We start from the raw sequence: 12,248 nt of genomic DNA, 5'->3' as shown, positions 1-12,248 counted from the left end.
ACGGGCCGCCACGCTCTCTGGCTGGCCTCCGCTGCTCGGGTCGCAGCCGGCAGAGCCAGGGACAGCCCGGGGCTGGGAGCAGCGGTGACGACGGCCGCGCCCCAGCTCCGCCCTGAACCGCCGGGGGGCGGGCGGGGCCGGTCACATGGTTGCCATGGCAACGCGGCCCGCCCTCCCGGCGGTCCCGCCCCGGCCCGGCCCGGCCTCCATGAGGAGGAAGCGGCCGAAGGGTCAGTGGCTGGTGATGGCAGGCACCTTGCTGGTCCTCCTGGCCCTGCTCCGGGCCGCGCAGGTAGGAGACGGACGGAGGCGAAGCGCCGGGTTTTGTGCGAGCCCCCCGGTTACGGCTTCTGTCCTGAAGGCAGATGCCGGGGAAGGGGGTCGGCAGCCGGTCGGGAGGAGTGTGTCTGGGGGCTGTTTGGGGGTGCGGTGCCTGTCTGTCCCCATACGCCCCAGAGCGTAGGGAACCGGGTCCCGGTTCCTCCCCGGTTCCTTCCCTCTTGGTTTGTGCCGTCCTGGGCTGCGGCTTCGTTGCGTTGCTGTACGTGCGAACGAGTACCCTCGTTATTTTATGGGCTTCCAGGCACTGTGGTCTGCTTAAAGGAGAGAAAAATGCTCTATGAGTGAGTAACTTTGCCTTTGTTACTGTCGCATTTCCTCCCTGCTCAATGCCTCTTGTTTTTTCTTTATCGTAGTCCGGCTTTCCTTACGCTCTTGGTAGTTCTGTGACATCAACTTCGCTCTGCTTCTGACAAGGAAAGTAACAGAAATGTTAAATGGCCCTGCACCTTCAGGGTCATCACCTGTTAGTTCTGGGCTGAGTGCTTGGATCTCCATCCAGTACTTGCCGTAGCATAGCTGTCCTTAGCTTCCTCCTTCTGCTGGAAAAATAAAGAAAAAAGGCGGAAGATTCCTTTTTTCCATAATGGCTTAAAATGTCTACATCGACTTGAGCTTTTCTGTGCCTGGTGTCTTAAACTGCCCCATTTCTAAGATGGAGCTTTCTTTCTTGATCTGTATTTTTCCTTTTTTCTGGTTGTCTATTTTTGTTTTGTTTTGTTTTTTCTTATTTTCATATCTTCTTGAAGTGATTACTTACTGTGTTGCATTCAGAACCTTCTCTACTGTTTTCCTCGTGTTGGTGTGCTTTACAGGTAATACCAGCTCTGTGTAAGAAATTTCTAAGTGTGTTTTTTGCCTTCTAATTCTAGAGCTCCCCAGTCCAGTGGGGTTCATTACCTAATTTTATGTTGCCAAAGCAGAAAGTTACTTTGTTCTCATGGTTCCTCAGATCCCATCATTATGGGATTTAACCACTAATGGATATTTACTTTTGTATTTCTAGGTTTTAAAAGCATTTGATTACCCTTCTTCTTGGGAGGGACAGGAACAGATGTTCAAGCTGGACATGGGTTGGCCTAAAAATCCAGAATACTTCACTGGAGAACCATTTTGTGTTGCTGTTGACTCTCTTCATGGTTTGGTCTATGTGGGTCAAGTGAGTCAGAATACAGTATTTCTCTCTTTATTTTTACCATTAAAGAGTCTGGTTTAGGTTAAGATATATATACATACATGAATAATGTGTCAAAATTATTGAAAATGTATGCATAGATGTCTCTGCTATCCATTCTTAAAAACAGTTCTGGAAAGGTACTTGCTTGTGTTATTAAAAGCATTTAAATTCTGTGATCTGAATGCTTGATCCAACTTAACTGAGATACAGTAGCTTCTTCTCTAAGTGTAAAGCAAACTGTGTTTCTGGGGCAGCTGGCTTTCCTTCTGCTCTTTCAGCCTTGGTCCCATGAAATCAAAACCATGCAGCTCTTTTTCAGCCAGTTACAGCTGTTGGAGTTCAGTTATTTGCTTTACTCAGTTCCATACATTGGTATCTCTAGTCACGGGTAAGACATTTTCTCCATGGAAAGTGGTGGGATTTAATGATAAAGCACAGGATCAGTACTTGAGTGCCATGCAGCTTGTCAGTACAGTTACATGTTTTCACACCTGGGTAATGCTCAGCATATTTTTCAGCTGGAACATAAAAACATTATTGAAAATGAGGACGAAGGTAGCTGCAGGAGCTTGGTTGCTCTAAAGATTGGACTCTATGAGTTAAGCTGAAAGTCCAGAATGAGCAAAAGGGTTTGTGTGCTAAACTTAGATAATTATCTCTCTTTTCTAACAGGAAAAAATGAAGTCTAGCAAACAATCCCAGAAAACTTGTGATTCATGAAATGTTGCAAAAAGCTTACAAAGAAGAGTTTAAAAAATATGATTACTTGATTAATATGTTTTCCTAACAGGCCTTTTTTTAATTTTTTTTTTTTTCTTTTCAGAGGGGAGATAATGTACCAAAGGTGCTTGTATTCTCAGAGGAAGGTTATTTTCTTAACTCCTGGAATGACACAGTTGAAAAGCCTCATGGTATCTTTGTACTGAACACGGCAACAGATAGTTCAGTATGGATCACAGATGTTGGAAGAGGTATGCGTGGTGGTGATAGGAGAAGTATTAGGTGGGGAAGAAAACACTAATATTGCAAATACTACTTTAAACAACTCATCCAAGTCTGTCATACAATTCTGAGACAGAGTTGTGCTTCTCTTGCCATGAACAAGCGTATCATGTGGTGTGCAAAATGCTCTTAAGGTTCATGAGTTGGGCTCTATGTCTGCTTATAGCTTCTCAACTTAGTAAGCAAGTTTCTTCATGTTTTGTTTTGTTGGGGTTTTTTCCCCCAGAAGTATTGGGTAAGTGGGGAAAATCTGGCTAGCCTTATCTTCTGTCCTAGAGGTTTGTTGGTTTAATACAATCATAGATTTACCAACCCACAGTCATATTCTCACTGTAGAATTTTATCTGATTTATTAATGTCAGTTGTAAGTATCAGTAGATATTTCTTTTTAATCTTTGTTATCAGCTGTAATACTTGCATTTGTTTTTGTAATGATTTTTTGCATCTTTTTTTTCCTTTATTTAGGGAAATATGGGCACACTGTGAAACAGTACAGCCCTTCAGGTAAACTTCTGCAGACCTTGGGCACACCAGGTAATGCTGGTTCAAGTTTGATTCCCCTGCAGTTTGATCAGCCAGCAGATATCTTTGTGGAGGACTCTGGAGATATGTATGTTGTGGATGGAGATGGTGGAATGAATAACAGATTACTCAAACTGTCCAACGGTATGGAAAAATTAACTTCTGTAGCAGTTGACCATTGAGAATGGAAATATAAATTACATGCCTTGAAAATGTATTAAAGCAGTAGTAGGTAGAGCTGTCATTTAACTAACATTAGATTGAAGACTTTGTTGGATGAGGTCCTGTTTTACTGCTTGACACTTAAGGACAAATCTCCTAATTGCTTATGACAAGAGGCTGAGAGATTGCCTTTGTTCAGTTTTCAAGTGAGAAGTATAAGGAGGGTTTTTATTGCTGTCTTTGATAGTGGCAGATAGTGGGAGGGTATAGAGAAGGCAGAGCCATGCATTTTTTGGAGATGCACACTGAAGAATGAGGAATACTGAGTGTAAAATGCAAGAGAGGGAAATTTCAGTTTGATTTTTGGATGGAAAGATTCACCATGAGAGTGATCAGACTGAACAGTTTGCCCAGAGAGGATGTGCAGTCTCCACTCTTGGAGGTGCTAAAAAATGAGTGAGTTATGAACAGCCTGACCTAGGCTGGTCCTTTGAGAAGCAGGTTGGACCTGATCGAGTCTGGATATCTTTTATACTTAATTTTTTCTGAGTCTAATTAGCTTGCTCATATTTTTTCAGTGAGATGGTCAGTGTTGGGTAGGGCTGTGACTGAGGAGACTGCATGTCTGCAGCTGGGGAAGAGAGGAGCTACCATTTCTCTTCTGTGCCATCATAAAACAGCTGGTTTGCTAACATAGAGTTTGCAAAACGATAAATTATTAAAACTTAAAACTGCAAGGGAACAACAAATGTAAAAAATAAATTAAGGAAACAAGTGCATATCATAGCCAGCTGTTTCTGGGTTTTTTGTGTGTGGTGTATTTGTTGGTTTTGGGTTTTTTTTCTTAATACCTTGCTTAACAGAGCCGTGGACTGTGGTATTTATGTACTAGTGGCTATATTTCTGTAACCATAATCTTGAAAACACTGATAACAATCCAGCAGTCCCTGTCACACTTTCTGTATTTCTTCAGTTTATGCATTTGGAGTACACTGTTTAAAAAGAATGAGTTTAGAAATTCCACCTTTTTAAAAATTATTCAAAGTAAGTTTGCAAGGGAATTACTTAAAGTTTTTGTTGTTGTTGTTTTCTTACTGTGATTTTTATTTTACTTTTGCTCACTGTTTAGATTACAAAGAAATATGGATGGCTGGAACAAATGGGTCTGGCATTGGTCAGTTCAAGATTCCTCACAGTGTAACAGTGGATCCTTTTGGACGGGTAAATAATGGGAGAAATTTGCTTCATTTTCCAACATAAACTTGTTTACATGTATTTGAACAAAGCCAATTGTATTTCTTTTTAATTGAACTGTTGTGATCTGGGTCATTTTTATGTGGGTTACAGTTTTCAGCATGATAGCTGTCATCAGCTGAAGTTTTGCGCTGCAGATCCTACTGAAGTAGCTGTTAGCCAGGTAAACACAGGGGTTCTGACTGGTTACCTTGTTGATGCCCATACAACAATAGACTGTTCCTCCTGCAGCTTCTAAGAGGTTGCCATTCTGGGGGTACAGGAGAGTTTAATCTGTAACAAATATCTATCCAAGCATTTAAGTTTCTCTAGGGAACTTTCATAGAATCAATCATAGAATTGGCTGGGTTGGAAGGGACCTCTGAGATCATCGAGTCCAACTCTTGAACCACCGTTGCGGTTGCTAGACCATGGCACTGAGTGCCACATCCAGTCTCTTTTTAAATATCTCCAGGGACGGAGAATCCACTACTTCCCTGGGCAGCCCATTCCAATGCCGGATCACTCCGTAAAGAAATTCTTTCTAATATCTAACGTAAACTTCCCCTGGCACAACTTAAGACCATGCCCTCTTGTCTTGTTGAAAGTCATTTGGCAAAAGAGACCAACCCCCCCCTGGCTCCAACCTCCTTTCAGGTAGTTGTAGACAGCGATGAGGTCTCCCCTGAGCCGCCTCTTCTTTAGGCTGAACAACCCCAGCTCTCTCAGCCTCTCCTCATAGGGTCTGTGCTCGAGTCCCTGTGAAACTTTAAAGTGAAGCTTTAATTTCATATTTGGAAATTCCAAATATACTTAAGATGAAAGGCTCTGGTTAGATTGTGAACATCAGTCCTTTTCCACATGCAGCTCAAGGCATTCAAGACCCTGCTTCTGCCAGGCATTAATCGTAGTCTGGTATTTGTCATGTTGCTCTTAGAGAGGAAAGATGTGGTCCCTCCTTAATCTGAAATAAGAAAATAAGATAACTTAAATAAATCATCTTAAATCACTTGACTGGGCTAATTCTGCTGATATTGTCTGAACCAGAATAAGAAGCATATATAAAAATCATTTCTCTGCCAAAAATGGCAGGGTGAGAGGAAGGAGAGATATGGCTGCTTTGTGTTGAAGGGTAATAGTGAATATATACAAAGACAGCAGTTGTGCTGGGCAATGATTTTATTGCCAAGGTGAGGTGTTGATCCCAGCCTATGTTAGAAATAATTGTCAATTCTAGAGAAATCTTAAGAGACTGCTGTAGCAGTGCTTCATTTAAAAAGCACATTTAAAAGGAAAGATTGCAGGTCAGCTGGTTTATTGCACCCTTTTGGGTAATATCCCAGAAAAATCATGAAGGTTACAGTTGTCAACAACTAAAATGTCAATCTTTGTATGCAGGCAAGGCATTCACTGGAATCACCTATTAGTATTGCTAGCTTGCAGTGTTTGTGAACCCAGTTAACATGGAGTGGAACAGAGACAAGCTCTACAAAACTGGTTAGACAAACCATGCTGAAAATGCTCTTGATGTTTAAGTTTGTCAATATTTATAGAAGTATTAGGCATATCAGAGTGTTTGCAGATGCAGTCATCACAGACCTGGATCATGAAACAGACTACTGTTGAAAAACAGGTTGTTACTGAGTCACAGACCAGTACCTTTAGAATTAAATAGGTAGGAATGTGTTCTCACTGGGGGAGGGGAAAATCATGCTAAATATATCCATATCTTAGCCACAGAACTGAAGACACTAAACTCTGCTGAAGTAATACAAAATAGTTGTTAAACAAGATATTAACCGTGTGTCTGTTTTGTTTTATATCTGGAACTCATATCTAATTATTTAGTTTTGAAAAAGGTACATTCTGTCCAGTTGTACTTCTTTTTTTTACTACAGGATTTATTACTACTTTCTTTTTTGCTTGTGTTAGAAACCAGTGCATTTGTTTCGTTCTGTTTGTGAACAGCCATTTGTTCTTAACAGGTATGGGTTGCAGACAGAGAGAATAGAAGAATCCAAGTTTTTGATAAAATGACAGGGGAATGGCTCGGGTCTTGGAACAGGTGTTTTTCAGAAGAAGGACCCTATTCTGTCAGGTATGGTTGAGTAGTTCTTCTGGAAGCATACAGTTACATAAATAAGGTCTACTCTTAATAGTGAATTAAAATGTTGCTATTTAATGCCTGATGACAGGGAGTTAACCAGTTTACCTAAGAGAGTGCTGGTCTCTAGTCTTTTGCAAATATCTGCAAATCCCTAGGGGTTTGACTGCAGGATTGGGAACTTCATTTTGAAGCTGTCGTGTGTTGGTGACCTTACTGTTGGAAATTCTACAGGTAGATTGTCACGAATGAGTTTTCTTTGTCATAATCTGTCTCAAGAGCAGCAAAATGTGGAGTGAGGCTTATATGTTAATTCTCAGTGTTTCACTACATTTAGTCTGTTACTGCATTCAAAACCTTGACTGTTATTGGGGGCTTTGTTTAAAAGTGTATGGTTTTGTTAAGATTACCTGTTATAAGGAGTTAATAATTAAAAAATGTATTTGTTTTTCAGATTCACTGCCAATTACAAATACCTGATTGTAGCTCAGCTGAATATCAACCGGTTAGCAATCTTGGCAGCACCACCAGTTGGCTCTATCAGGGACTGTGTTATGGTGAACACAGTCCAAATGGCAGATGAAACCAAACCACACCTTGTGGATGTAGACATGAAGAGTGGAGCAGTCTATGTTGCACAGATTGGAGCTCAACAAGTACAAAAATACATCCCCTTAAGCTAATGGTTTCCCACAACTGCTATGGCACAAGCTGTATGACATACAAGACCTATGACCACATTTCCTTGTTTTATGTAGCTAATGTTTCCTTAAGCACAGGACAGTGTACACCAAGAAATGTAGAGCTAAGAATCTGCCCTAGATGTTCTGCAGAGCTGGGGAAGAAATACTTGGTCTTCAGTTGTCACTCATTTTAGTAATGCCATTTTGGGTTCTGCTTCTGTTGCTGGGAATTGTAAAATGATTTTGATAGGCATCTTAATTTGATTTCATCAAGCTTTAAAAACACAGCTGCTGTTCTTAAATGTAAAGCCTCATCTTGGGGCTGCCCCATGTAGCCTCTGTGCATTGTTGAATGAAGGACAGAACTGACTGAAGCAAGTGCACTTATTTAAATGATGTCCTGGGAGCTGAGCACCTCATTTGAATATTAATTCATTTGTTGGGGTTTTGTTGTTTTGTTTTCCCTTGTGGGGTTTTGGGTTTGGTTTTTTTTGTTTGTTTGGTTGGTTTTGGTTTTTTAAATCATGCTGATACTGCCCAGTGCTGGATGTTGGGATGCATTATGGTGTTGAAAAATACGCTGCTGGATACTGGTGTCAGTGCTGATACTGGCATCTGCCTCTGGTAGTTGATGAGATAAGCATTGAAACCTAGGTTTTCAGTTCTAGCTGAAGTGATAAAGTCTGTAATAAGCTTAAGTTAAATTGATATCAGGCACTTCAAACTAAATTAAAAGCATGTACACAGCAGTCAAGTCTTGATTCTTAATTTAATCAATTCTTGACCTGATTTGATTTATATCAGCATGAGTTTTCTGTTCTGTAAAATGTAATAGTGGAACATATTGAAGTTAATTCATTTAAGTTCCTCAAGATAAACAAATTGCAATTTTTTAGGAAAGTCTTAATTACTTTTTGGGATTGGGAGACATGTGATTCTCCCAATTTTATTGAAACTCTGTCAGTTAGGAACAGTAAATCTGTTCTGGTTTGGGAATTTTTAACCAGTTTATAATCAGAACTTAGACTTGATCAACTCCATTAATATCTAAAGTTTTGATGGTCTAACAGATGTCTCCAAGCTCTGTCCTCTTTCCATTCCCAGTCCAGAATACTCTGTTTTCTTTATATATTGCTACAAGATTTTAAGTCATCTCACTTTATAGAAGAGAGGAAACTGGGTATAGGAAAATGGGATGGGGAGAATGGCATGGCATAAAGGAGACAGTGAGTAAAGCTCTGCCTCTGTAAAGCTGTGGACCTACATTCTGTATCTACTAGCTCTTCAAAACATTTAGGAGGATTTTTGCTGTTTCCACATTCTTATTCTATTTGATGGACTATTTTAATGCTAATTACCAGCTAAGAAAATGGTGGGATTTTTTTGTTTTGTACTTCCTTTGAAAAAGGTATATGGGAAGTACAATTATTCTGATGGGAAAGATTCACTTCAGTCAATGTTATCAAAATCAAATGCTACTTAATTTGGCAGGTTTCAACCCATGATCACGAATTTGTGGGTCAGCAGATGGAAAATCTGTCCAGAAAAGTCAGATTCATATTTTCTGTGGAAAACAGTTAAAATGCAAATGGTTTATTTTTAGCTACATCCACATTAACAAAACCAGATCTTACCTGGCTGCCTTCATGCAAGCCTTAAAACCAGAACTTGAGGATTATACATAAGCAAACACGGTCCATCATTCCCATGGTCTTGAATGGGAGCCAGTAGGCAATATTTACTAGCTGAAAAAGTAGCATTGCTTCCACTAGACGTAGATGAATAGGTCCACATTGCTTCGCAGTGTGTTGTGTGGATTTCTGACTATGTGTACACTATCTCAGGGATCTCTGCTCTGTGTGCATTTCCCCTATTTCTCACCTATATAGTGTGTATTTCTTTTAAAAAATATTAATGTAATGCCATAACGCTATATTTGAGTGTATCTTGGTGGTGTAAAGGACCCAAGCACAACCATTCTTTGTACTCTCCTTGCTTATTTTTCCTTTGTCACATCCATTTGAACCTGGACTAGAAGCTCTGTGGGAACTTGCTTCTGTGTTCAGTGAAGGCATAAAACACCTTCAGGTGGTGGTGGATAAGTAATTTCCACAGAGTTATCTTTGCTGTGTGGATCTGCTCTCAACTCTTCTTTTTACATGGGCTTTTGCAGCCCCTAGAAATGAAGAGCAGTCATCCAGTTTTGTCTGGGTTTAATAAAGTAAGCCACAGAGCCAAAATATGCCTTGCCCCAAGCATTTGGGTATCTGTGATAATAAGGGATGCTCATTATTAGTTCATGTGAGATGCTGAGACACGTTTTTACTTCTGCATCTGTGACCAGACTGAGAAAATTATTGATTTATGCATTAACTTGCTAATTCTCTAAAGGTTTTTCTATTTATCATCTCAAAACTGTTTTCTGGAAAATTGCATGGGGGATAATTTGATAAAATAAATTGAGAATTCACCATTATGAGAGGAGTGGTGCTTTATTTCTGTACTAATATCAACACATTTCAGTGGATTGCTTTTCAAAATATGGGAACCTCAACACTTTAATAAGGTATTTAATAATTTCTGATATTCAAATGTAATCTAAAATTCTGTGTTTTGTTTTTATGTTACTATTTTTGTGGCACATCTTTTGCATTCTAATTTCTGTAAAATAAAGGCACATAAATATCTCCCAGATGTTTTCCTCTGAGTAATTGGTAAAATGAGGCAATGGGTTACATAAGTTCCAAGTAGAAAATAAAATATTTAAACTTTATACTCTTTTGTTACTAATAGGCAAATTAAAAACAAGCTACCAAAACACTTCTTAATACTGAATGAATGGTTTGTTTTGTTTGGGTTTGTTTTTCTTCCAGAAGATATACTAAGCAATACTGTTTGGTTTTTAGAGGATCAAGAAGGGACTGCTCTATGTGTTAAAAATAATAAGAAAAACATGCTACTGGTGTTAACAGTAATGAAAGAACAGACATGAAAGAAAACCTAAGGTGGTTGTTGGAAGCCCTCAAAAATCTAACTTGAGATAATAATTTTCACTGTGAGAAGTAATCACTGGAGTACCCAACTAGAGGAAATACATGTATTCCATATTTTGTTTTCTCCAACACTGTGGACTTTAGTTTTATAATGGATCCTTTTTGGGGGGTAAGTACCTAGATTGTTAGCTGGCTGATGCTCCCAGCAGATAAAACATTGGTAATTTCAGAGAAGTCATTAGTCCTCCCTCTTCTTATGTGTTACTAGAGGTCATGTTGATCTTTCTGTGGTGCTAACCAGCCTTCTGGTTTGAGTTGGGTTTATTTTTGTGGTTGGTTTGGTTGGGTCTGTTATCATAGTCATCTACTGATGAACAGTATCTGAATCAGGTTTGTACCATGCCAGATCAGTTTACTGAGACAGAACTGTCTCAATAACAGCTGGAGGGGGAGGAAGGTACAGAGGGACTGTAAGTTTCCCACCCTAAAATTATTTTTAACCTTTTAGAATAATTAAATAGGTATCTTAGATGAAACTTTCTTAACAATTTGGAACCTGAGAAGCCTTCAAGTGTGATCACTGAAGTTGCTTATATAAAACATAAGAGGGCACCAAACCTCTGCTGATGCTTGGCATACCAGTGTATGCCATCAGATGTGGTGTGTGTATATATATGTATATACATATATATACATACATATATACATACGCTAGCAAATGTAAACAGCTGGTAATATCTGAAGATTTGGGGTAAATCAGCAAAGATAGTGAATTGCTGTGGACTTCCTTTCTCTTTTCAAAATAGATTGCTTAAACATAAGCAGATGATTGTATTATAGCCATTTTGGGCTTATTACTAAGGGATTTATATCCATCTTTTATTTATTTCCGTTGTTTTTCCTAGAAAAAAGAAAAATCAGTAAGTAGGTGTCCAGAGACAACATGGATTTTTCTACTTGTTTTATCATTGATTTCAACGGAATTGCTCCTGTTATATTGCTTTGAAAACAGTAATTTGTCATAGTGTAACTATAGCAGCATAATTATACCAAGAGAGCAATGCCAGTATATTTCCCTACAGAACTGACCCTGAGTGAAATTAGAGCTAAGCTTATGGGATCTCATTCACCAGTTTTATTCTATTCCTTCTTTCTCAACTTTTTTCCAAAAACCTTGCTCTGATTTTGTATTATTATTCTATTCTACTTTGGGGGGGGGGGGGGGGCTGCATCTGCAACAATTCTATTTGCCAGAAGCTGTCATGGAAAATTTTGAACGTGGGCTGTCCTCGGGGTAAGTGATTCAAAATATTTGTCTTTCAGTGTTTATCAAGCACCTAAATCATGTTTCTTATAATGAAATTTGAAATGAGCATATTAATAGAGGCATACAGGATGATTTGTCACTGCATTGAAGCCAAAGTAGCACTGATACAAGTGAGATATTGAATAGACACACTTTATTATAAGATCACATGGTTTTGAGCTGAGTAAACCAAGTATGATTGTGTAAATCAAGTATGATTCTATCTGCAAAACAGCCATAAAATTTTTGCCCACTTACAACAGAAATAAGCTTATTCTGCCTGAACTATGATGGGATCACTTCCAAGCAAATTAAGATTTAAGAAATATCTTTAATAACTAAGGTCTGTGTGTTTTAATCCTTCTTAGTAGTCAATGAACACCCTTATAAAGAGCAAACTTTACAGTTAGTCTGGATTTGTCTTCAACCTCATGTTTTCTGTTTTCAGGTAGTTTGGAGAACTAGTATGGAAATTTTTTTTTTTCTTATCCCCATGGAGTCATTTACACATAATAACTGAGTCATCTCTTGCTCTGTTCCTTGTCTAAACTGTATAGATAACAAACCTTGCCTTGCAGTGGAAAACTGGTAAGGCTTTAATTTCAAAATGTTTTCACAGCATTTTTTATTAAAAACTAATCTAAAAGAATGTTTAACATGTGACAAAGTCTGGATATTAGAACTTGCAACACTAAACCTGTCTGTGTGCTGTGCAGGAGCCAACACT

General features: G+C 39.0%; 1 protein-coding gene across 1 annotated transcript; it reads left to right on the top strand.

The window, feature by feature from the left end:
* The first annotated feature begins 176 nt into the window (after positions 1-176).
* On the top strand, positions 177-9,138 carry NHLRC3 (NHL repeat containing 3). Its single transcript, XM_030469084.1, has 7 exons — positions 177-292; positions 1,346-1,498; positions 2,340-2,487; positions 2,984-3,184; positions 4,332-4,423; positions 6,421-6,533; positions 6,994-9,138. Exons 1-7 carry the CDS (start codon positions 209-211, stop codon positions 7,220-7,222), a joined length of 1,020 nt encoding a protein of 339 aa, XP_030324944.1. The 5' UTR covers positions 177-208; the 3' UTR covers positions 7,223-9,138.
* The last annotated feature ends 3,110 nt before the right edge of the window (positions 9,139-12,248 follow it).

The sequence above is a fragment of the Calypte anna genome, chromosome 1 (genome assembly GCF_003957555.1).
Source record: "Calypte anna isolate BGI_N300 chromosome 1, bCalAnn1_v1.p, whole genome shotgun sequence".
Lineage (NCBI taxonomy): Eukaryota > Metazoa > Chordata > Aves > Apodiformes > Trochilidae > Calypte > Calypte anna.
This window is presented reverse-complemented; position numbering and strand designations above follow the sequence as displayed.

What these genes read in the sequence shown, in the direction of transcription:
- NHLRC3 (XM_030469084.1), top strand. Translation starts at nt 209, where the DNA reads ATGAGGAGGAAGCGGCCGAAGGGTCAGTGGCTGGTGATGGCAGGCACC. An exon ending in CCCTGCTCCGGGCCGCGCAG is followed by an intron (nt 293 to 1,345) that starts GTAGGAGACGGA and finishes TTGTATTTCTAG; the next exon opens with GTTTTAAAAGCATTTGATTA. An exon ending in ATTACTCAAACTGTCCAACG is followed by an intron (nt 3,185 to 4,331) that starts GTATGGAAAAAT and finishes CTCACTGTTTAG; the next exon opens with ATTACAAAGAAATATGGATG.